The following is a 23396-nucleotide window of genomic DNA, read 5'->3' as shown; positions in this document are numbered from 1 at the left end:
AAGAGTCAAGAGTAACTTGAATTTGAAAAAGCAATAACTTTTGTTAAGATTTTCAGATTGAAAGGTTATATAACTCCTAATTGCAGTTCTCTGCCTAAGTCTATATATGTATTAAAATATATTAATATATTTATAACACAGGATATATATGAAGAAATAATATATGCTATATTTAAGTATATTAATATATTTATGTAATAAAATACATCCATATACTTACATATTAAAATATTATTAATATACTTACATATTATCTCCATATATATCTCCCTGACATTGGTCTCAGTGGTGGGTAACTTGTGGGGCTACATGATTTTATTATTCACATTTTGTCCATGTACTTATCTGTCCCCGACAAAAAATGTTTTAGCCTCAGTAACCAATTTGGTACAAAGCCAAGTCCTTATATGAACCTCACACAATTCAAAAGCTAAATCAGTATAAGTCCTCCCAGATAGGCCATACACTATCTTTTGAATAGTGTTGACATGTACAAATTCAGATTTAGGGGCCATCTCTGTAAAATCATCAACTTTGGGCAGGGTAATCTCTTACTACCTGAATAAAAGCTGTATCGGTATCTACCTAACCCCAGGATAGTAGACTTTGTGGTTTGCCTCACCACTCTATCGATTCACGCCAGCATGTTAGATCTGGAGATGACAGTATAATCTAGACCCAGGTGAAATGCATACCACACATATCGGGGGCTTCATCAGAGTTGTCTCCGCAGTCGTCTTCTCCATCACACACCCAGAAATGTAGTTTGCAAAGGGAATTATTGCAGAGAAACTCATCTGATCTACATATATTTCCTCCTTTATTTTCAAACAAAACAGAAAAAGAGACACAGAGATGTAGCATAATTAATTAATGCCAGTCAACAGGACACATATTCCTCTAATTATCTTCGCACAGTACCTAGTTTCTCACTTCCTTATATTTTTTTCCTGTTCAATATGAGGGACAAGCAGTATCCAGACTTTTTTTTTTAAGTTACTCATGGTTTATTTTTCAAAACAATCTGATATTACCCAGGTATATCATATTTCCTTTGGAAAATACTGGTAAGATAGTAGAAGAAAGTTTTTTCGAATATAAATTATCTTCCACCTCACAAAATTTTTTATGTTCCTGTAAAGAAACTTAGATTTTAAATGGTATTAATTTTCATTATATATATTGTGTTGTTCTGGAAAGAAAAGACACTTGCAAAATTATTAGTTCAATATGGTTATATCTGGAAACTGACAAACTTAGTTGCTGAAGACAGAATAACCAATAAAAAGCTTTTGCGATCACAGATAATCAGTTAATTTTATACAGAATTAGAAGTTGGTGATGTGGTGAAATATTTCAGTCATACTTATAAAAAGTATACAGTAGTGTACCTGATTTTTTGTGTATTTCATAAATGTTTGCTTTTTTCTCTTTTCACAATTAAATGTAAAACATCAAGAATACAAAGATATGCTCACTTAAAATTAAGTATATTTATCCTGTGCAAAGGAACCAAAATACTAATCAGCTTTGGTTATATGTTTAGATATGTAATAACATATAGTGGAAACTGCAATGGCTGGGGAATTAGGAACTTCCCTTGTGTTGCCTGTCTATTAACTTCTCTGGGACTCAGTGTTTTCCTATGTTATAAGAGAGGCTTGGCTAAAGTAATTTATAAGGTCATATTTACAAGCAGTACCTGGGGAAACAACCCAAAACAACCTGATGGGAATTCAGAATTAAGATAAATAAGATTGCTCTCAGAGAATTTTACTACCTATTTAAACCTCATAAGATAATAAATATGGTTTCCATATTAGATAGATTTGATGATTGAAGGCATTAACATATTTAGAAGTGGACATTTTATTAAAACATGGGGTTGGAGAGTAATATTGCTCATCCTTGTGAAACTAGAAAATCCTGGAAGGAAGCATTGTTCATTTTGTGGATCACTTTAGGGGGAATAATAAGCCTAAACTTATGAGGGTCAAACAGCTCATCTTGTTGGGTTTTGACTTGTATACGAATCTTTAATAATTCCCTGATAGCAGCAAAGACTTAATTTAGCAAATGACAGAAAGAGATTTGGATTTTAGCATGATAACACTAGCTAGAATGTGGAGAACTTGGAAATAAAGGTAGCAAGAGTAAAGCCAAGGCTGGAGGAAAAAGACCAACTTGAAGAGAGGTTGTAGCAATGCAGAAGAGAACTGTTGGTACTTGATTTAGAGTAGCTATGTTTGAAAGTGCTTCAGGAGGTAGAATCCTCAGGATCTGATGGCTAAAAAGATGAAGGTGTCAAGGAGAATGAGCAGTCAAGCATAGTTCTCTATTTTTGGTTTATTTGGATCATTTAGTAAATGTAGGTATTGTCCAAAAATAAAGAAATACAGAAGGAGGAGCAAGCTTAATAGAAATAATTACACAATTAATTTAAGGACTAGTAAGACAATCATGTAGTGATATTTAACAGGATAGTGGATAAATGTGTTTAAAACATAAGACAAGGGGCGCCTGGTGGCTCAGTGGGTTAAGCCGCTGCCTTCGGCTCAGGTCATGATCCCAGAGTCCTGGGATGGAGTCCCACATCAGGCTCTCTGCTCAGCAGGGAGCCTGCTTCCCTCTCTCTCTCTGCCTGCCTCTCTGTCTACTTCTGATCTCTGTCTGTCAAATAAATAAATAAAATCCTAAAAAAAATAAGACAAGTTTTGAGCTGTAAATATGTAACTGGGAATGATCCGAATGTAGTTGTTATTTGAAACTTAGAACGAAACAGAGGAAATCAACATTTAAAGACTGGATAGATAAAGAGGAGTCTGCAAAAGAGACAGAAAAAGTAGCCCATTGGAGAAATACCTGAGAAGTGTTCCAACAAGGAAGTAGTAGTGAGCATATTTATATAATGCTAAAAGAGGAGGTTCAGTGAACTGGTGGTGGATTTATTGATGTGTTTTTAGTTCGTTATTATTAGATGAAAAAGTAGTAGTTACTGTAATCATCCATTCCTTTCCAGGAGTTTGGTCTTAAAGGCAAGGAAGAAAGGAGGAAGTTATGTGAATAAGAGAGGCTGGTTCTTTGTATGGAGTAAAACAGATATCTGATATACTTAAGTCCTTCTGAGAATAATTCAGTAGACAGAGTAAGCTTGAAGATACAGAAGAGAGAAAGGGTAATTGATACGATGAATTCTTTGAGAATCCAGAAATTGTGAAGGATTTGAGATTTAAACTAATATAAAAGGATTATGCTTAGATTGGAGGTGAAACAAGTCTCCCATTTCAAGAGGGAGGAATGGGGGAAAAGTTAGGCTAGGCATAGCATTAGGTAGATTTGTTAATTTGGTGACCAGATGTTGAATAAAGCTCACGATTTTAAACTATTTCTGTGAAGTAAAAGGTGAGGAAGAAATTCAACTTTTTAAAAAACTCGATAGGGTTAATGGTAGAGAGATGATTAGGGACATAGAGGTCGATGGCTTAGAATCTTTTTTTTTTTTTTTAGATAAAGCTGAGGCCAAGATATTGTGATAGCAATCTGAACAGTTCTGAGAGTTTCTGCAAAAACGCTTAACATAACTGGCACATCCTACATTGGCATCTCTCAAGACTAGCAAACTCTAAAATATGGGAAAAGTCAAGTCCGTGGTAAGTCCACCATGGTGAGTATCACCATATAAGACTGACAATATAATATCTGGCATTGGGGTGCCCCTTTCTTTCAACTTCTGGAATGGTCAGCTCTAAAATGCCCTAATTCTAAGAATAATTTCAATGATCAAAACCCATGCAAGAAAATATATTACCACTTAACAACTCTGTCTGAAAACAATAAAAAGATAACATATACAGCCTTTAGTATTAAAGAAACTTAAGATATGAATATTGATAGGAGGTATTTGCTTAATTCATTCAATATCAAAATCCATGGAATATGAAAGTTATATTCTTTCAGAAAAAAGATGCTCTCATGACTAAATCTCATTGCATGTTCCATTTTACAATGGATTATATTCAAACAAAATTTGTGAACTCTTGACATCCTCTATTTTAGAAAAGTCTATTTGTAGCACATCAGTCTTGCTGAAAGGAAAATAAAAAATGAGTTCCCAAAGGTATCACATTAGGTAACATAATTTCCCCATAAATGGGCATATTATTATTTTTTTAAGAAGAAGAGAAATATAAATGAAATCACAATTGTAGAATAAGAAAAACATTTTGTGATAACTTACTAACGGGTTCCTATTGTTCCATGAAGGATTTGTATTAAAAAAAAAAATGTATCATGGGGCTACCGTGACATCTTGAGTCTAACATAAAATGCTTATTTTGAAATGACATGAGGCACACATAACCAACAAAATTCCAGTTTCCTAGTCATTAGTCATGTTCTTAATAAGCTCGACAGAAGATTATTAGAAAAATAGAAAAGTGTGTGTATACATATATAAACAAAAACCTATGTCTGAATATAACTGAACTTTTGGCAGGTTCATAGAAATCTGGACAGGGCATTATCATCAAAATTAAGCATCTAGAGTTCCCATTTTAATTTAGGTAGAGGGAAAGTTTAATATATGATAATGTTTTATAATTGTCATAAATAGTTAACATATTTTTGAGCTGGTGATTACTAAAAAGAATAATTCTCAATCTTGTCCACCAAAATTGCTAAAGAGAATAAAGTTTGGGAGCTCAGACCAAAACAAATACCAAGTTTCCTTGAGGCAACATGTTTTAGCTTTGGAAGTATGAATGGTGCTTTTAATTCCACAGTATTTGGGGGTTTGACTTTTTAAAGTAAACTAGTAAAGCTAATTTTCTTAGAAAATGTTCCTGCATCCCTATTGCCTTCCAAACCCAACCCTTTGTTCATGTGTCCAGATCCGGGATGAATGAAGATTTGTTTATTCTGGCATTCCTTTTCCTCAAAGCCTTAAAGTACATTTATCCAGTACCTAAACCATTTGTTGGAGGTAAGTGAAATGCTAGAAATCTGAATTCGAGCAAGCCTTAAGGTACATCCTTACAGGATCAAATACTTTAAACACCAAGATAATTCATTGGAATTTACCTGGCAGCAAAGAAACCCAAGAAAGTTAGAAACATGAGTATTGATGGAAGGGGAGCTTTGACACATTTGTAAATGATTGAATTAAAGGTCTTCAACTCTTTTTTTAATCAGTAAGCTTAAACTCTTAGTAGAGTCGGTTTAAATCTAAAAAATAACTCAGATTTCAAATGCTATCATTCAATGCTAATGTTCTTTTTTTTTTTACTATAATGTTTGATTTTTAACCTGTAATTCTTTGTTCAAACAAACATTTCTTATGAAATTTAATATTTAAAAAATAGATAAATCCTGACAGGACTGCCCTTATACAAACACACATACAGTCACTCACTTTCTAGATATTCCTATGGCTCTTGGAGATATTTCACTGTGGTTGGATCTGATAGTATGAAAAATTAATACATAAAGGTTTCTAGAAGTAAAACAAGAAACTAGATCTCTTGAATTTCATTTCAATAAATTCTCTGTGCTTTACTTAGTACAAATTATTTTACCCTTTCTTTTTGAAAAAAATATTTGAAGACTCTTTAAAAGCCTTGGAAAACTTCTCATTATGCTTAATATTAAAACCAAATTCTATAGCATTAATTTCCAGTTACTTATAGTTCCTAAACACTTAAAGTTTCTCTCACATCTGAGACTTTTATGCATAATGATAACACTGCCTGGAATGCACTTCCTCATTCTGTTTGCATACCTAATTTTTTACATTAAGAAACTCACATTCCAACAGGGGAAATTTAGTCAACTAATACAGAAGCAATTATACTAAAAGGAAAAATACTATAACAGGAATGCAATCAAAGTGTTGCTAGGGAAGCTCCAGAAGAGACTGAGATTTGGTAGAAGACAGTAGCAACTGAATGGACTTGAAAAGATAGATATAATTTTCATTGGCAAAGATATTGAGATGGTGGAAATAGCAGAGGAATCAGGACAGACGTTGGAAAACATGGAAAATTTTACTAGATTTATTCTTCAGTTTGGTCTAGGATATATGATATAAAGAGAAGTAATTGAGGATAAGGGTAGGGAGATAGAACAGGATCATTTTCTTGTAACCCTGACTGCCATATTTATACATAACCAGAAAGAAAGAGTTTTGAGCTAACATCGACATAATCAGAGTTACACTTCAATAAGATCAACCTGGCAGCAGTGAGTGGAATGTATTAGAGTCCAATTACATGGCTTTACATGAACCCAGGCAAGAAGCAATGAGAGAAAGAGACAGACTGGTGACAGTGACTGAAATTGAGGGGCTGGAGCTTATTAGCTAGAAAATGGAAAAAGATGAGTTACTTAATTGTCCTGAAGTCTTAGAATATGATTGTATTGAAGAGCTTTTGGTGCCAGAGTATCTACAAAGTTTGCTGTCTCTAAAGTGACCAATTATAGAATGTGAATATGAGAACTTAACCAAAAGTAGAAACAGCTATTAGGGAAGTACAACCTTTTATGGCTCTATATAATGCACTGCAGATTCCAAATGAGAACTAGGATTTCTTCTGGTGAATATTGCAATACTTTATCAGGTTGGGTATGGAGATTTTAGGAAATAATAAAGGTTTGATCTAATATTAAAGAAAATGGAGGATATTTTTCTTTGAGTGACTAGATTTTTATAAAAGCAAATATTTTTTTTTCTTTTTAAAAAGACTTTTAAATTATTTTATTTGTTTATTTATTTGAGAGGGAGATAGAGAGAAAACATAAGCAGGGAGGAGAGGAAGAAGCAGGCTCCTTACTGAGCAGAGAGTCGTAAGAAGGGCTTGTTCTTAGGACCCTGGGTTCATGACCCAAGCCAAGGGCAGATTCTCAAATGACTAAGCCACTGAAGTGCCTCTAAAATTTTTATTCAAATTCCAGTTAGTTAACAGTGTAATATTAATTTGAGGTATACAATATAGTGATTCATTATTTCCATACAACCCCCAGTGCTCATCACAAGTGTACTCCTTAATCCGCATTGCCTATTTCACCCATCCCCTACCTACCCCCCTCTGTAACCATCAGTTTGTTTTCTATAGTTGAGTCCATTTCTTGATTTGCCTCTTTTGTTTTCCCTTTGTTGAATTTATTTTGTTTCTTAAATTCCACATATGAGTGAAATCATGTGGTATTTGCCTTTCTCTGACTGACTTATTTCACTCAGCATTATACTCCCTAACTCCATCCATGTGGTTGCAAAGGTATATTGAAACTGTATAAACCCTGAGTACATGTTCAAATGCCCTGCAACATACATCAATAATTAGCATCATCTCTGTTGATGATATTCCAAAGACTCTGAAATGTAAAGTCCATTAACTTTTTAAAGCAGCTTAAAAATAATTTTGCATTTAAACAACATATTTAACATTATGAAAATAATAAGAGTTATAGAATTTGTGATCATTTTAAGCTTCACCCACAATTTCTTTGCTTTCATCTCATTAACCTTAAAGTAGTAACAAAGTTGCTTGTAATGTAGTGAATTACAATTAAAAAGTTGTTATTTTTCAGCAAATATTTTCACATAACTAGAAAATAATGCACTACAAAATTTAAAGCTGACTTCCAGACTGACAAAAAATGTAGATCATTTTCTCAGCCATATGGCTAAAAGGAAATTTGGGGCACAAGCTACAACTTATGTATGATCTAGCAAATTAGTATGTGTAATATAGTATGCCTTATGTTATTATTCTTTCATAGTAAGGCAAGCAATGTGGAAGAGAAATGTATCTCAAAAATACTTTTGTAGTAACGGCTCTAGTGGTTATGCTCCCTGCATCCTTCTCCTGTGCCTATTCCTGACCCAGCATCTAATCCAAGGACAGGCTTGGGGTAGGACACATTAAACACTGGCACTTTGGTTGCCTTTGTCATATGAAGCTTGACATTTACTCTGCCTGAAAATTATCCAGATTTTGCTTACTCAGACCAGGATGTTACATAATGAAACAGGAATGGGTAAAGAGAATCATTTGGTGATTCCATCCTCTGGCCCTAGTGCCCTATTGATTTTGCACAACATTTTAGCTGTCATTCTCTTATTTCCAGGCAAGTGCACACACACACACACACACACACACACACACAGACACCTTACCTCTGTCACAGTTCTCTTCATCACTGCCATCCACACAGTCATGAATGCCATCACAGAGCCATCTAATTGGAATACAGTGGGCTTTATTTCTGCATCGAAACTGATCTTCCTTACATTCAGTCACACAGTCCATCTGTTCAAATACAAATAAGCACTGTAGTTTTCATTAATGATAATGACATAGTCACAGGCAAAATAAACATGCAGCTGACAATACTGGAGATATATTACACCGTGGGCTTTCTTTTATTTTGACTTAATGAATATAACCTCTGCAAATGACAATGGGGCTTAGTATATGAACAGCATGCAGACTCAGGTATCTGTTGCAATTTCTGTATTGAGTGTACTTGTCCTAACATTTTAGACATTGCTAAGAATCAAGAATCTGTCTCTTTACTCTATTTTTATTATGTTTGCTTTCCCGAACCTAATTCATGTAATTCAGAGATTTTAATCAAATGATAGATTTTACCTCATCAGAACCATCAGCACAGTCATATTCTCCATTACATTTCAAAGATGCTGAAATACATCCTCTGCTTGCACATATATATTCACTTGATGAGCAAGTAGGAGAAGCTGAATATAATTATAAAGTTAAGATTTAGATTTGGTAAATTGAATGATTGGTTTCATAGATAAAAACATAAATAAGCATGTAAAAAATGCATAGACAGCAATGAAGGTAGTTTATATTATTTAAACTATAGTCCATATCTGATATCAAACATTTATTTAAAATATGTTTCACAGTATTATCGCATTTCATTAAATATACCTAAAAAAATGATGTAATAACCTGTTCAGGAAGTATTCAACTCACCAGACTAAAGAAAGAAGGAAAAAAATCTATATAGTCTCCACCTCTTTAGTTTTGAAGAGTTAGATGAATTTCCCATAATTTTAAATTAAATTATTTAAAAACAAAGGCCTTAAATTGTTTTTAAAATTGTAAAGGGATTTAGTGACCCTTGGAAATGTTAATTTATATATGCATCATATAAATCTAAAAGTAGAAATCTTGGCATAGTCCTATAGACCCCATGATATCTAGCTGGCTATGTTGACATAAATGTCATATTTGCATAACTTCTGAGAAGTACTTTTGTTTTGGGGTCTTAAACATGAATAATGCAAAATTAACTGAGTCTATAGCAACTTTATGACATAGAAAATAAAAATAACAAGTGAATATTTAAATTACTCCAATATTAAATCCAATTAATTGACACAGTAATTATGATTGTTGCCTTTGTCTATGGGTTCGAATCTGCTAGGCCAGCATTCAAACCTCCAGGGTTCTTGGCCTTACACTGGTCCACTAGGTAGCCAAATGTACTTATATAAGGAGTCTGTGGTCTGAAATGCTTATTTCCAGGATTATAATAAGCTTTTTCCTAGAGTTTTAATTCCTTTTAATTGACAGTGTTTGCCTCAGGGTCTGTATTCATATGGAGACTGAGAACTAAATTCAGTAAGAAAAAAGATGCAATCTATTACCAGTATGACCATGTGCATTGTACAGACATATAACAATGTGTGTGTCCTGTATCTGCTACTCTCACCTGGGTTCTCAAAGTAATGCTTTTGTGGTTACACACAGATTATAACATAATTTTCTTCCAGGAATTATTTTTTCTGTAAGATAATGTTATTAAAATACCTAAGGTATAAAAAATTAAGTTTTAATGAGCATATTTATAAATCCCATACTTAAAGAATAAGAATGTATCATAAATCAGGTATTCTTTTCCTATACTCTGGTCTTGCTTCCTAATTTTATTTTGATTTTGGACCAAGATGGAAATAGAAATAATACACTTACACATTTTCTCAGTTGGTATCATGTTGAAACTACTTAATTCTGTTTCATAACCTTCATTTCCATAACTGAAAACTTGATTTTTATTGCACTTACAGTTTCAACATATTTCATTTTGCCATCTTGGAAAAATAATTCCAAATGGTGTGGAAAGAGAGAGAAACCGGAAAATCGAATTTTTAGGAGTTTAATGCTTAGATCCCCAACATAGTAATGATCTTACATTCAAAAACAGTTTCAAAACATAGCAAGGGCACACCATTGAATCCATCTACAAATATTTCTTTTTTTATCTACAAATATTTCAAAATTTTATTTCTGAAATAGTAAATGTGTGTGTGTGTGCATTTGCCATTGTTTTCCGTACATGATTGCCTAAATTGAAATTATACCTACTTAATATATCAGTTAAACTAACTATCACCTCAGTCATTTTACCTGGCTCACAGTGTTTCTCATCTTCTCCATATTTACAGTCTTCATGGCCATCACATTTCCATTTTGCTGATATACACTGACCGTTGGAACACTGGAACTGATCTTTGGAACAACTTGTCTCACAATTTCTCTGTCAAAATCACACAATGCAGTTAACATAAGCTTTTATTTTTTATTTTTATTTTTATTTTTTTGAAGGGCAGCAAAGCAAAGTTTATTGGGTGATAGTACAAAGCTCCCAAAGAGGGAGGGGACCCAAGAGGGTTGCTGTTAGAGTTTTTAAGGCTAGGTTTGTTTGTTTGCTTTTTAAATTAACATATAATGTGTAATTTGTTTCAGGGGTACAGGTCTGTGAATGATCAGTCTTACACAACTCACAGCACTCACCATAGCACATACCCAACCCAATGTCCATACTCCAGACACCCTATCCCTCCCTGCCCTCCCCTGACAGAAGCCCTCAGTTTGTTCCTGAGATTAAAAGCATATAACATAAGCTTTTCGACAAACACATACAAGCCCAAAAGACAGCTAGAAACCTTATGAACAGAAACCTAGAAATGTAGAAACCATGACTACCACATACAGGAAGCTCAGATGGTCATTTAAGTCTATGGTTATATATAACAAAAGAATAACAATTTTCTATTTTCATTTGTCTTTGCGAGTCATAATAAAACAGAAAAAGGAGAAAAGAACATAGATCCCATAGTTCTATTATATCAGAGATCATTTTCCAATAGACAGTTATGGGATAATTTAATTTTAAGATTATTATAGGTGACAATTAAGATTGTGGGGGGAAATTAAGTGTTAAAAAATTATTTCTAAGCAAGTACATTCAGTTCATTGCGAATGGAATGACGGGATGAATGTTAAGCAAAGAACCCAAAGGCAAATCTGTTTTGTGTTGGCAGAACTTCCCATGGCCTTCCTTTCTCCTTCCCATGCCTTTTCCTCACTACCTGTCCCTTCACAGATTAGTTGCTGGTTATAATCCTTACCGCTCTTCCAACATTTGTTGTTAAAGAACTGTGAAATGAACTGTCACAATTGTCACTTCTACTAGCTGCATACAGATTTTATTTGGAATTCAAACAAGACAGTAGTAGATATATTTTTGGGTCCCTTTTTTTTTTATTTTATTTTATTTTATTTTATTTTATTTTATTTTATTTTATTTCTTTTCGGTGTTCCAAAATTCATTGTTTATGCACCACACCCAGTGCTCCATGCAATACGTGCCCTCCATAATACCCACCACAACTGTAGAAAACAAGGAATATAAATTAAAATTACATGTAATTCAGTTCCAGTAGAAAAGGGATCATGTCTGTATGGATAGGGATCATGTGTGTTTGTGAACCAAATATCTAATACTGTGCCATGATTTAAATAACTGCTTAGGAAGTATTTGTAGAATTAATGACTATCTCAGCACTAAAGGAATTTGAGTAAAATAGTTCTATAACAAATGGCACTGGTATATCTATATTGTCAACAATATAGAAGATTGCACTTCTAGATACATTTTCTATCAGAAGATTTCAATCTAAAATAAATTACAGTATTGTTGATGAGTGTCTGTGTGTCTATATTTGCAAGTTATTTAATTATCATTTTAGATTCTTAAAAGCATACAGAAAGAAATAGAATAATGAACCTCATGGGCCCATCCTATTTGTTTAACAATGATCGCCACTTCACTATTCAGGTTTCATATATTCTCCTCCACCACATTTATTTATAGTCTGGATTACTTAACACAATAATGATAGTATTAGAACATTAATAATATCACAAAATTTGCAAAAATTCCTTAGTATAAAGTCGTTCCCGATCAATATCCAAAATATTCTCATTTTTTAAACTACATTAAGATAGTATTTGGTAGAATAAAGATCTAAAAGAAGTTTACACTTTGAATTTGGCCTGAGTTTCTTTAAATGAATGACTATTTCCCATTCTCCTAGGTTTTTTGTTTGTTCGCTAGTTTGTTTGTTTGTTTGAATGCCATTTACTACTTGAAGACACTAGGTTATTTGTTCTGTTGAATGCCTCCAGTTCTGAATTTGGCTGATTGAATCCTAAAAAAAGATACTTTTGTGACATCTAAAGTGACTAATGAGATTTTTGTTTTTTAAAAGTAATATTATAAACACATGTATTTTTATACATGTATTGTATTTCTATCCATTACAGTCACTTTTTTCCCCCGGTATTCAAGTTTTCCCTTTGATTAGCAGAAAATCCCTTCAATTAGCTCCTATGTATTCTGGACGTTATAGTAATGGTCTTGTTCTGGCTTAACAAGATGTTAGTGGCTCATTTTGTCAATTTCCTTTTTCATATCTAGAACTGGACATTTCTCAAAGGAGTTTTGTCTCCTTTAATTGGAAAATGGTATTTAGAGGCCCCTATGTGAATGTTAGGGTCAATCTATAATACTGAGATGTCATCAGTTTAGCTAGGAATTATATATTTTTAGAAAGAGTAAGATAAATCAAAATCTCTTACTGATACTTGTGAATTTAATATTACAGAATTTTTATTTACTTTTTTTGTTCCTACATTGGTATCTCCTTTCTTTTACTTAAAAATTGAGTGCGAATAATATGAAAACAACTAAGCATTTGATCTAGCCTATTCTCAATATATGCAAGCTTCAAATTAGCGAAAACAATATTATTACCAAATATATGAACACAGTTTAAGATTCATTTGCATTTTTTGTCCACACAGTGCAATATACTTAATGCAGAGGCTAAATACTGTATTTTAAAGTCACTTTAAATAATTCTTTTCTGCTATTAATGTGATACACAATGACATTGATCCAAGTTATTATTATTGTTTAGCTGGATATGAACAAGCTAATTACATTATCAGTTAACATCCTTATAAAACCTCACAATTTTATCTTTTGTTTCTAAGATGAGAGTATCCTGTGTGTAATTTGGCTTTCTAGCCATTTGTTCAGTTCACTTTTTTTTTTTTTTTAAGATTTTATTTATTTATTTGACAGACAGAGATCACAAGTAGGCAGAGAGGCAGGGAGAGAGAGAGAGGGAAGCCGACTCCCTGCAGAGCAGAGAGCCCGACACTGGGCTCAATCCCAGGACCCTGGGATCAGGACCTGAGCCGAAGGCAGAGGCTTAACCCACTGAACCACCCAGAGCCCCTGTTCAGTTCAGTTTTGTTTGCTTCTTTGTTTGTCAATGTAACCTGGCATTCTAAACCTTAAAAAGAAAAGAGGAATCAACTGCCTGTACCATTACACACTTCACACTAAATGGCTGTGAACGTAGAGGAAGACCACCTTTAAGACTGGGTTCAGTGCATAAACAATGAATCTTGGAAAACTGAAAAAATAAAGTTAAATTAATAAATAAATAAATAAATAAATAAATAAAAAGAACGTAATTTAGATTCTCTAGGGGCATATCATGAAAATGTCTGAGGAATGGATTTCTAGTCAGCCATCAAGGAACTGCATAACTTCCATTAACTTAGGGCATGAGATAAATGTGTTAATAAGACTATCTAATCTACTTTCATTTGAATTAAGATTTTGAAAAAGAAGTGTTTGAGTCTGTTTACGTACCTTGGATATCTAGTGAATAACATGGAAGATGAAATCATAAGCCTTAAAAAGTATATCTTTACCTCTTGAGGTTTCAGGGATTACACAGGGTAGGTGAAACAAACTTCCATGGTATGTATGAGTTTATGTGAAAAGTGTTTCATTTGGGTAACATTTAAGATAATTCTTGAATAAATGGATACTAAGTAAATATGTAGCCGGGCAATGTAAGAGTTTAGCTCCCCTATGATTTTCTTTTTTTTTTTTTTTACTTATTTGTGAACAGCCCCATGAATATAAGTGGTATTTTTCAATTTCTCCTGAGAGACCTTAGCAACTCCCAAGAATTAGGTTTTCTGGCCTTTACGTGAGAAGTTAAAAACATTTGTTTCCAAAATCTAGACTCCTGAATGTGACTGGGGAGTTTTCCAACACGGTGTTAGAATGGAGGAGTGTCCAATCTTAATAAGGATACCTGAAGACTGGGAAAGAACCAGTCTGTGTGGGTTCTTTAAATAGTAGAGACTTAAAATGTCTGCCAAAGATGCAGAAAATCAATGAATGAGTAAGGAAGTTTGACCTGAAACACAGAAACCTCTAGAATAGCAGAGTAGATTCTCTCTAGGCAAACCTAGAGTCAATGGGATGACCTTCATGAGGGAAAAGTTCATACATGAGAACTTCCAGAGCAGCAGAGCTCTCAAAATTCATTGTACCCTAGAATGAACCATGGTGGCCACTGAGGACCAGACACTTCATTTTTCATTTATCTCTGAGTAGCACTGATTTCACCAGTGCTGTGTTCCTGATATTAATATGGAAAATCATTAACAGAGAAAATCATGAATAGTGATTATTACTGGACCTTTCTCTATTTGAAAGTAAAGGATTACAATTCACTTTAGATTTGATGTTAAAAAGATATTAACTGTGTATCATATACTTTTTAAAAAAGATTTATGGAGTAATTAACAGCTGAGACACAAATACATAGAGGCATAAATAATAAATTGTGTGAAACATTATAAGTGTTAACACAGTCTAAGTTTCCAGAATCATCCAGAAATATTCCAGAGTTTTTCACATAGACCTTATTATAAATGGGTTGTGATTCATCATCTAAGCAAAGCTGAACCTGTGGTTTCATGAAAATTGATGACCCACATCAAAGTCTATAAGAGTATCTATTGAGGAAAGAGACTGGGGAGAAAAAACTGTTTAAAATGCATAAAAATATTAGTCCTGGCTATAAATATTGCAGCAAATTTATGAACAAATTCACAAATGGCAAAGGCACCAGCTATAGGGAATAAGGTTTCCAAACATCTTATTCCCAACCCAGCCATTCACCACTTGAGGTAAAACAGATTATAAAATTAACTGTCAATAGTAGCCCAAGAGCTATTCCCTGTGCTGGTGTGTGCCACACAGCACTTAGATATAATACTACTTATCTCATTGTGTCAGGAGTAAAGTGCATTTCAGAACTGTCCATGTCACACCTCACTGGATTGAATAATAATAATTATAAATGTGACTCTAAAGAACTTTCTTTTTTGTTTGGCTTGGAAAAATGGCTTACCTCGTCAGAGCCATCTGCACAGTCAAAATCTCCATCACACCAGAACCTTGAAGAAACACAGTCCCCATTGGCACAGAGAAAATCTTTCAGTGTGCAGGTCTGTGGCTCTGGGGACACACACAAAAAAATAGCACAGGTTTATTCTATTATATGCAAATTCATTCTAAATTTATATGACATATAGTATGAGGTAGCATTAAGAAAAAAGAGGTTAGCCAAGCAGAATCAATAAATTGTTTAGAAAAAAGTGTTTCATGAAGCATCTTTGGGACATAATATAATGATTTTTCACATTTATTTTAAAGTCATGAATAGAAAGTGGTATTTCAGAAAAAAAAGTATAAAAGACAACAGAGAGCCCACTGTTTAGTAAAAATGTATCATCAAAGTAAAATAAAAGACACAGAAATCTACATATTACATAATAACAAATCTTTTTCAGCTGTTGGAATTCTGTCATTTTTATGTATTTAGTTTAAGTAAGTAAGACGTTTTGTGACTATACTCATGGGGCTATTTACTAATTGAGTAGTAAGTCCAGTCTTTGACTCTTGACTTCTGTTTTGCATTCTAATGACTTCCTAATTCGTCAATTTTGTCTCCAGAAAATCTTGAGTTCATTAAAAAAAGAAGGGCACTGGCGATATTATTGGACATGACTGGGTGGGTAAGAGTGGAAGGGACAGAAGGAGGCTCTTTTTAAAAACTGCCTCTTTGTTTATGCAATGTTTTGCTGATGTTCTGTATAATTTACCTGCCATTTTAGATAATTTGCCAGTTATTGATTTAATTATGATTCACCATCTTACACACAGGATATAAGCCAAAGAGTATGACTTGCTACTTGGCTTACCTCTGATATGGAGTATGTTTCCTCTGAACAATGAAATAGGATTTTATGAATTTTTCCCTGTAGGTAATTGATATGACCGCTAGAAATCATCACTTGTTTAGTTCTTGTTCTCTAAATAGAACTGATATCTGGCATGAGGGAAGACCCCTTTTTGTTTTCTCTACTCATTAACTGTATTTACAGCCGCCTCACACACAATGATACTCTTACTCAAGTGAAGTAGGAATAACAGACATTTAATTTAAGGAGTATCCACACGAAGCCCAATTTTCTGCATAAAGATTGTGGCTCTTTCAGCCTGCATTTGAATATTGCTCTACACAATCACTCAGTTTCTAGCTGTCAGGTAACGGCATCAATGTTTGGTATCATGAAGGCTCTTATATTTCCATACAAAAATCCCTCCTGAGACCAGTGTAATATGGAAAGTGTAATATGTATCAGCATTTTGTTCTGCTTTGGGACTTACCTTCGTCTACAGTGTGACATTCAGTCTATGCATAAGACAAAATGCTATTCAGGGATGAGAAAAAGCCACTTAACAGGAGGATCCCCCTCATTTCTCAACATTCCTTTGTTTAGTGAGCATGACGACTACCGTTTCTCCTTTTGTCTTTGCATTATATGTACATACACCACATTTTAATCTTAAAAAATAATGGTATAAATACTAATATCACTACTTAACAATAACAATTCCTACCAACTAGTGATTGTGTATTTGTTGTGAAGCACTAGGTGAAGTTAATGCTAAGCACAGAAATTAACTCAACAATTAATCCTAACAACTGTATGAGGTAGGTACTATTATAGGACCCTTTCGTCAATGAGTAAACTGAGGCACAGAGAGCATAAAGAACTTTCTCCCAATCACCCTGCAGGCAGAAGAGCTAGTATTGAACTTGAACCTATGCAATCTGATATTAGGGCCTGTACTATTTACTACTAGGCCGTATCATTGCCCCCCATACTATGAAGGAAATAAGGTGTTCACATATACAGATATTAACAATAAAGCCCTGAGATCAAGTTACTTTTTGAAGGTACATGGCTAGCAATGTCTAGTTCATTTAAAAATAAAAATTAAAAAAATAAAAAATTTGTTTTATCATTTCTCCATACTGAAGCCATTTTACCCTCCTGTTAGCAGACATGCAGTTTTCTTCTTAGGGAAAACAAATTATAGTGAAATTAATAAATTAATTAATAAAGAAGTGCTTAATCTATTTAATAGTAGTAAATAACAATCAAAATGATTTTCATTAAAGAATTAGAGAGTATTTTTTAAACACATTGTATTTAAATGTTTACAAGTAACAGCAGTAGAAATATCAAATTTCATGGAGTTGGAGGTATTTGGATGGGATTTTTTTTCCTTTAATATTTTAATTTGACTTTATCTTAACCACAAGTGTGTTCATCATATGCCAAACAACAATGACTTCATAAACTTTGACACACTTTGCTATAGGAAGGGTTGAAGGTTGTTGATCTAAGATGATAACAAGTTATGTTATAAAGTATTTCAAAGCATTTGACTAATAATTCCACAGAACGGGTGTTCTATAGAGACTTTGTTAACATCATTAATTACTCTATTCTGATATGGGCACAGAGGAACTGAGTGATTTGTTGGAAAAAGTTTTTTCAGTGCATATGAAATTCTGTAAGTTTCTAGCATGCTTTTAAGAATGCCAACAAAACCACTTCTCAATAATAATCATGAATTATTTATGCATAAGTGTCATCAAGGAATGGGATAGCTATAGCTAGTCTGTTTTTAACTCTCATCTATATGCCTCAGAATCTTTTGCCACTGGGTGTCTCAAAAGGAAACTCTCTCTTGAGGAAAAGGTAATTTAGTTATAAAAGAAGGTCCTGAGGGATTATATTCTCTTATTGTTTCTTACCTTTGATCTTTTTTGGATAAAGTATAAGACAAATTTTAGATCTTGGAATGATAGCATTTTTCTTGTTAAAAACAAAATTAACAAAACGATTTTATCTGGAAGATAACCCATTTGGAAAGAAAACTTGAGTGTGAAAATTTCCCCAGTATTTCCAAAATGTGTTTCTCACATTAACTTTCTCTGATACTACCTATGTCCCCAGATCTAAAGTAGATAGGGAAACTCATGCATGAATAATTGACCAGGTTTCCATAAATCTTATCTAAACATGCCAAATTAACAAAAAGAAGCCTTTTCAGGACATCTTTTGGAAGGTCGATCTGGATTCTATAGTAAGAATAAAAAATAGGGACATTGTATAGAAAAGTCACTTCCCTCAATACTAAAGGAGGCAAAAACATATAGGCTCAGAACTGAAAAGAGCTTTGGAAGCCATCTTGCACAAAATTGAAGAAACTAAGTTTAGAAAATAAAAGTGACTTTCAAAGCCACAGAGTTAGTGGCAGAGCAGAAAGGCTTCCAGACTTCAATTTCTCTGCTGAGTATATTATCATAAACCCTTGGTGATAAGTTCAAAAGTATATGAATGTGGGTGTAAGCATCTGAGGAGAATTTTTAGAATACAATTAGTATAACTGACATGCTATACAAATAATCTGATATAAATTCAGTGTGAAAGTACTAGAAATTCAAATAAGGCAGACACAGCTTGTCTCTCTACAAAAACCTTAATCTGGTTGATCAAGTTATTTGGTGCTTTTAAATCTATTGGATTGTTAGTTACTTCTTAATAATGCAAAGATGTAAAATAATTTATTTTGCACATCAATTACTTAGAGCGCATACATGCCATATATATTGTATTTGTTGCTGATAAAGATAGTATAGATGATAGATTCGTCAGATATTTCCAAACCTTTGATACAGATGACAAAATAACTTCAATAATAAAAAAAAAAATTTCTTGTTTTTAAGAGCCTAAATCATTGTTGGAGCAGAGTGTCCCTGCTGAACACTTAACAAGGGAAATCATCAGCAGATGATGAAAAAATGACAATGGACTAATTATCCCATATAATTATAAAAAAGTAGAAAGCGTAATGGATTTAAAACATCATTGTAGTTAATTGCTTCACTATTATTCAGATTCTTCCCATATCTATGCCTGGAGTATTTCCAACACAATTTAAAGAATAAACTCATTATATCAGATTCATAAACAAGTAAGTCCAAAAGTGATTTTAACAATACATTGCTAATATTATAAATGTGTCAGGCCCTGTGCTGGACCCTGAGAAATAGCCCTGCTCCATACACTATTTCCAGATATTTAAATAGGAACTAAGATACATGCAAAAAAGAAATGAGTGGTATAATGGAATGCAGGGGAGTGGTTGGTTGACAGAATATGGTCAAATTTTAAAAAAAGATGTTGTTTTTAACTCTAAGACTAATTTATTATCTCTGCTATACTTCTCTATATAGTATTTTCCAACAGTAACCACCAAATGTGAACCAAAATGCACACAATTGACTAATGATATTTAGAAAATGTGTAACAGTATACTGTTATCATTTTTGGTATACTGTTATCATCTATATACCTATTAAAATTAAATTTATATATGTGATGTGTTATATAGAGAGTTGTGATCACAATATGTAAATAGTAACTTATATGTATATATAATAATTTTATTATAATTATATACATGAAATTATAATAGTTTCAACAGATAATGAGAAATTGCAAATATCTTGATAGCATTTTATATGGGAGCAGTATCTTTTCTAAAGCTGACTTCCATATAACCAATTTCTAGGTGTTTTATATAGCTATTATGTATTATTTTCTCTTTTTTCATTGACTGAGCTTCTGTCCATGTAGAACTCCTAGTATTTTCGATGTTTGAAAATTATCATTTCTTTGGGTCTATTCATATGCTGTCTTCAAACACCACCCAGTTATCTAGATCCCTCAGTCCTTCCTCTTACACACTCTTACACGTTTACCATGTAACCAGTTCTCTGATACTGGTCCTGTGTATGCCCTCTAACCTACCATGTCACAACTATAACATGCTTCCTTCTTGTTCACTGTCATTAGTCTCCTGCAAATTCATCAATGTTGCTGTCTTACGCCACATGATCAGAATGAATGGGAACTAAAACTGAGTCACACATAATTGGGTAGTTTATACTGCAATGCTTGGTATTGTAGCCACTCTCTTGCTTTTTCTTCAGGGTTCTGTGGCTACAGTGATTTATCACTAACTTTTTCCAGTGACGAGTGAGAGGCATGTTCCTTCTTGTGCTCTTGCCTAAAAAAAACGACTTTTAGGAGTTGCCAGCAAAACCATTCTCAACCACCTAGGAAACCCCAGCAGACTCAGAAACAGGTTATTTCCACCCTTCATTCTTCTTCCCCTTCTTCTCCAGTTTAGCAGTAACCTAACCAACCACCCCTTGAACAAAGTATTTTCAAAGATGTAAGTTTCCAACGTGAACTTCCCACTTCCCCTCTCCTGTTCTCAACATCCTTCAATGTTAAGGCACTTCTTCTCAGGTGTCTTATTGACAAGTAACACTCAAGGTATCTAAAATTAAGCTAAATAGTTTTCTGTATATTTAAGCACCAAAACAGAAGTGAATCAAACAGAAAGAGTGTATATAATTGCTTCATTTTTGTATTTGATCTTCTATTCCTGCCACTCTTACCTCATTAGGTTTTTATTTTAATCACTGGATAGAATCTGAAAACCTGCTTTAAAAAAGAATCTGGAACACTCTAATGACTCTTTGAGATATATATATATATATATATATATATATATATATATATATATATACACACACATACATATATATGTACATATATATGTATATATATATGTATTTTTTTAAAGATTTTATTTATTTGAGAGAGAGATAGAGACAGTGAGAGAAGGAACACAAGCAGGGGGAGTGGGAGGGGGAGAATCAGGCCTCCCACTGAGCAGGGAGCCTGATGCAGGGCTCAATCCCAGGACCCTGGGATCATGACCTGAGCTGAAGGCAGATGCTTAAGGACTGAGCCACCCAGGCACCCCTCTTTGCAATATTTTTTACCTTTTTAAAGAGTAAGATCGGTTGAGATATCTATATGTGAAGGAGTAATAAAAGGTCCCCAAATCAGAGTATTCTATAATCCTAGTGATCCAGAGATTTCATACTTAATGTACCTGATGCTCAAACACCAGTCAGATTAAGTTTCAAAAGTTATTTTCAAAAAATTTGATAATCTGCAAATTGAATATCCAAGTGGTTTATTAAGGCTGTGACTCTACTAATTATACGCTTTCGTAGAAAATGTTCCTATGTTTTAACATAACAATATCTATTTCATCTCCTGTGTCTTGGGAAATGAATACTCTTAGTCCAATGTGTAAGAGTAGACACTATAGTTATCATCGAATCCTTTCTGGAAGTAAGCAAAATATAAATATTTAATAAATGGAATTTGATTATTATCTTATTTTAAAACATGACTATATTGTTTTCTTTGTTTAAACAGCACTGTGAGAAAGTGCTGGTAGGAAATATATTCAGAAATTAATGCTAGAATATAAAGATGTTGTCACAATTTTACATACTGCCATACTTTCTAGAAAATAAAATTGTTGGACAATTATTGTCTTTTAAATTTATTACATAAAAATGCAGGAGGCAGATGATGATAATAGTGTTATTCTATTTTCAGAGAAAAGCATCCTGAATACATATGGTGTTCACCACTCCAGAGAGAATAAAAGATATTTCGCTGAAAGATGCTCATGGGTAAATTTGTAGTGTAAAAGGATTTGAGACTGAAATGAAATGAATACCATCCCCTAAAGAATGATATGTTTTGTTCTGTCTCCACATCATTCAGCCCTTTGTATGAACTTGCATCAAGGGCTCACTTCATTGCATGCTAATGGGTTGCATTAAACCTCATGATACTTTCATACCAATTCTGATAACTATAAGAAAATAACTCCCAGTATGTGCATTTCAATAATTCTACCATTTGAGATTCAGGTCAATTTAGTCTGGATATTCTTGCCCAAATGTGAATATATGTATAAAAATGTGAGCTGCAGGACAGATAGGTTCAAATTCATACCTTAACTGAACTAAAAATTGCTATCCTGCTTATTGAATATGCTGTCAAGCTCGCAGTGTTCTCAAGCGAGAGTTACTTACTACAGTTTTCTTCATCTGAATTATCACTGCAGTCATTTTGGCTATCACACCGCCAGTGATCTGGAATACAGTTGTTGTTTCTACACTGGAATTCATGAGGCCCACAAGTCTTTTTATCTGTAAGAGAAAGAGCCAGAGATTGTGTTGTTGACTTCCACGAAGTCACTGTCATGCCAAATCCAGGGTATATGACATTACCTCAGACCTTAATTCAGTTACTAACTGAGAAGCATCTTTAAGAAAAGCCGAAGGCAAGTGCTAAATAAAATTCATGCTAATGTCTTGTTTTGTGTTGTTTTCTAGTCTTGCTTTCATCACTAGCTAATTACAAAGCAACTGATTGGCCCACCCACATAAAGTCAACATAAATCAATGAAAAAAAATCAAAACTATTAAGAACTAACATTCTCTTTAGCACTCCCTCCCTAAGCCATCTTCTATTTCTTCTGTAAGGCAGCAGAAAGAAATGGTTATTAGTCAGAACCTGAGATTGTCATCTTACCTTTCTCCCTACCTCTCAACTGATCTAAACTCAGAGAGTATAATAAAGTCTAACGTGTACAGATATTGAAAAATAATAAAGTGCCATCTCACTTGAACTCCTTAATAATCCCACTGGGTGCAAGGACTGGATTTAACTAGCCTTTCACTTTACAGATGATGGAAGACAGACTTAGAGTTTAGAAGCTTGATGAATTTTTACTATCATTAAATGGCATAGTCAATATATATGTTTGTGTGTTTTTACTCTTGCTTTAGTAGTCTTTACAACATAATCTGTGTCCATAATGGAGCCAGAATCAGAATG

General features: G+C 33.5%; 1 protein-coding gene across 1 annotated transcript in view; it reads right to left on the bottom strand.

Annotated features, from left to right (window-relative positions):
- The window catches only part of LRP1B (LDL receptor related protein 1B), a 1927222-nt gene that overhangs the window by 133640 nt on the left and 1770186 nt on the right, over nt 1-23396 (bottom strand). The window contains exons 67-72 of the mRNA XM_032856138.1: nt 22589-22705; nt 15602-15708; nt 10437-10566; nt 8649-8755; nt 8174-8306; nt 696-818 (exon numbers count right to left, since the gene is read on the bottom strand). Of these exons, the coding sequence (XP_032712029.1) occupies nt 696-818; nt 8174-8306; nt 8649-8755; nt 10437-10566; nt 15602-15708; nt 22589-22705 (717 nt within the window). The remainder of the gene's footprint in view (nt 1-695; nt 819-8173; nt 8307-8648; nt 8756-10436; nt 10567-15601; nt 15709-22588; nt 22706-23396) is intronic.

Source organism: Lontra canadensis, unplaced genomic scaffold (assembly GCF_010015895.1).
Source record: "Lontra canadensis isolate GAN:19392208 unplaced genomic scaffold, GSC_riverotter_1.0 scaffold11, whole genome shotgun sequence".
NCBI classification, from domain to species: Eukaryota; Metazoa; Chordata; class Mammalia; order Carnivora; family Mustelidae; genus Lontra; species Lontra canadensis.
The sequence above is the reverse complement of the archived record's forward strand: the minus strand, read 5'-3'. Positions and strand labels throughout refer to the sequence as shown.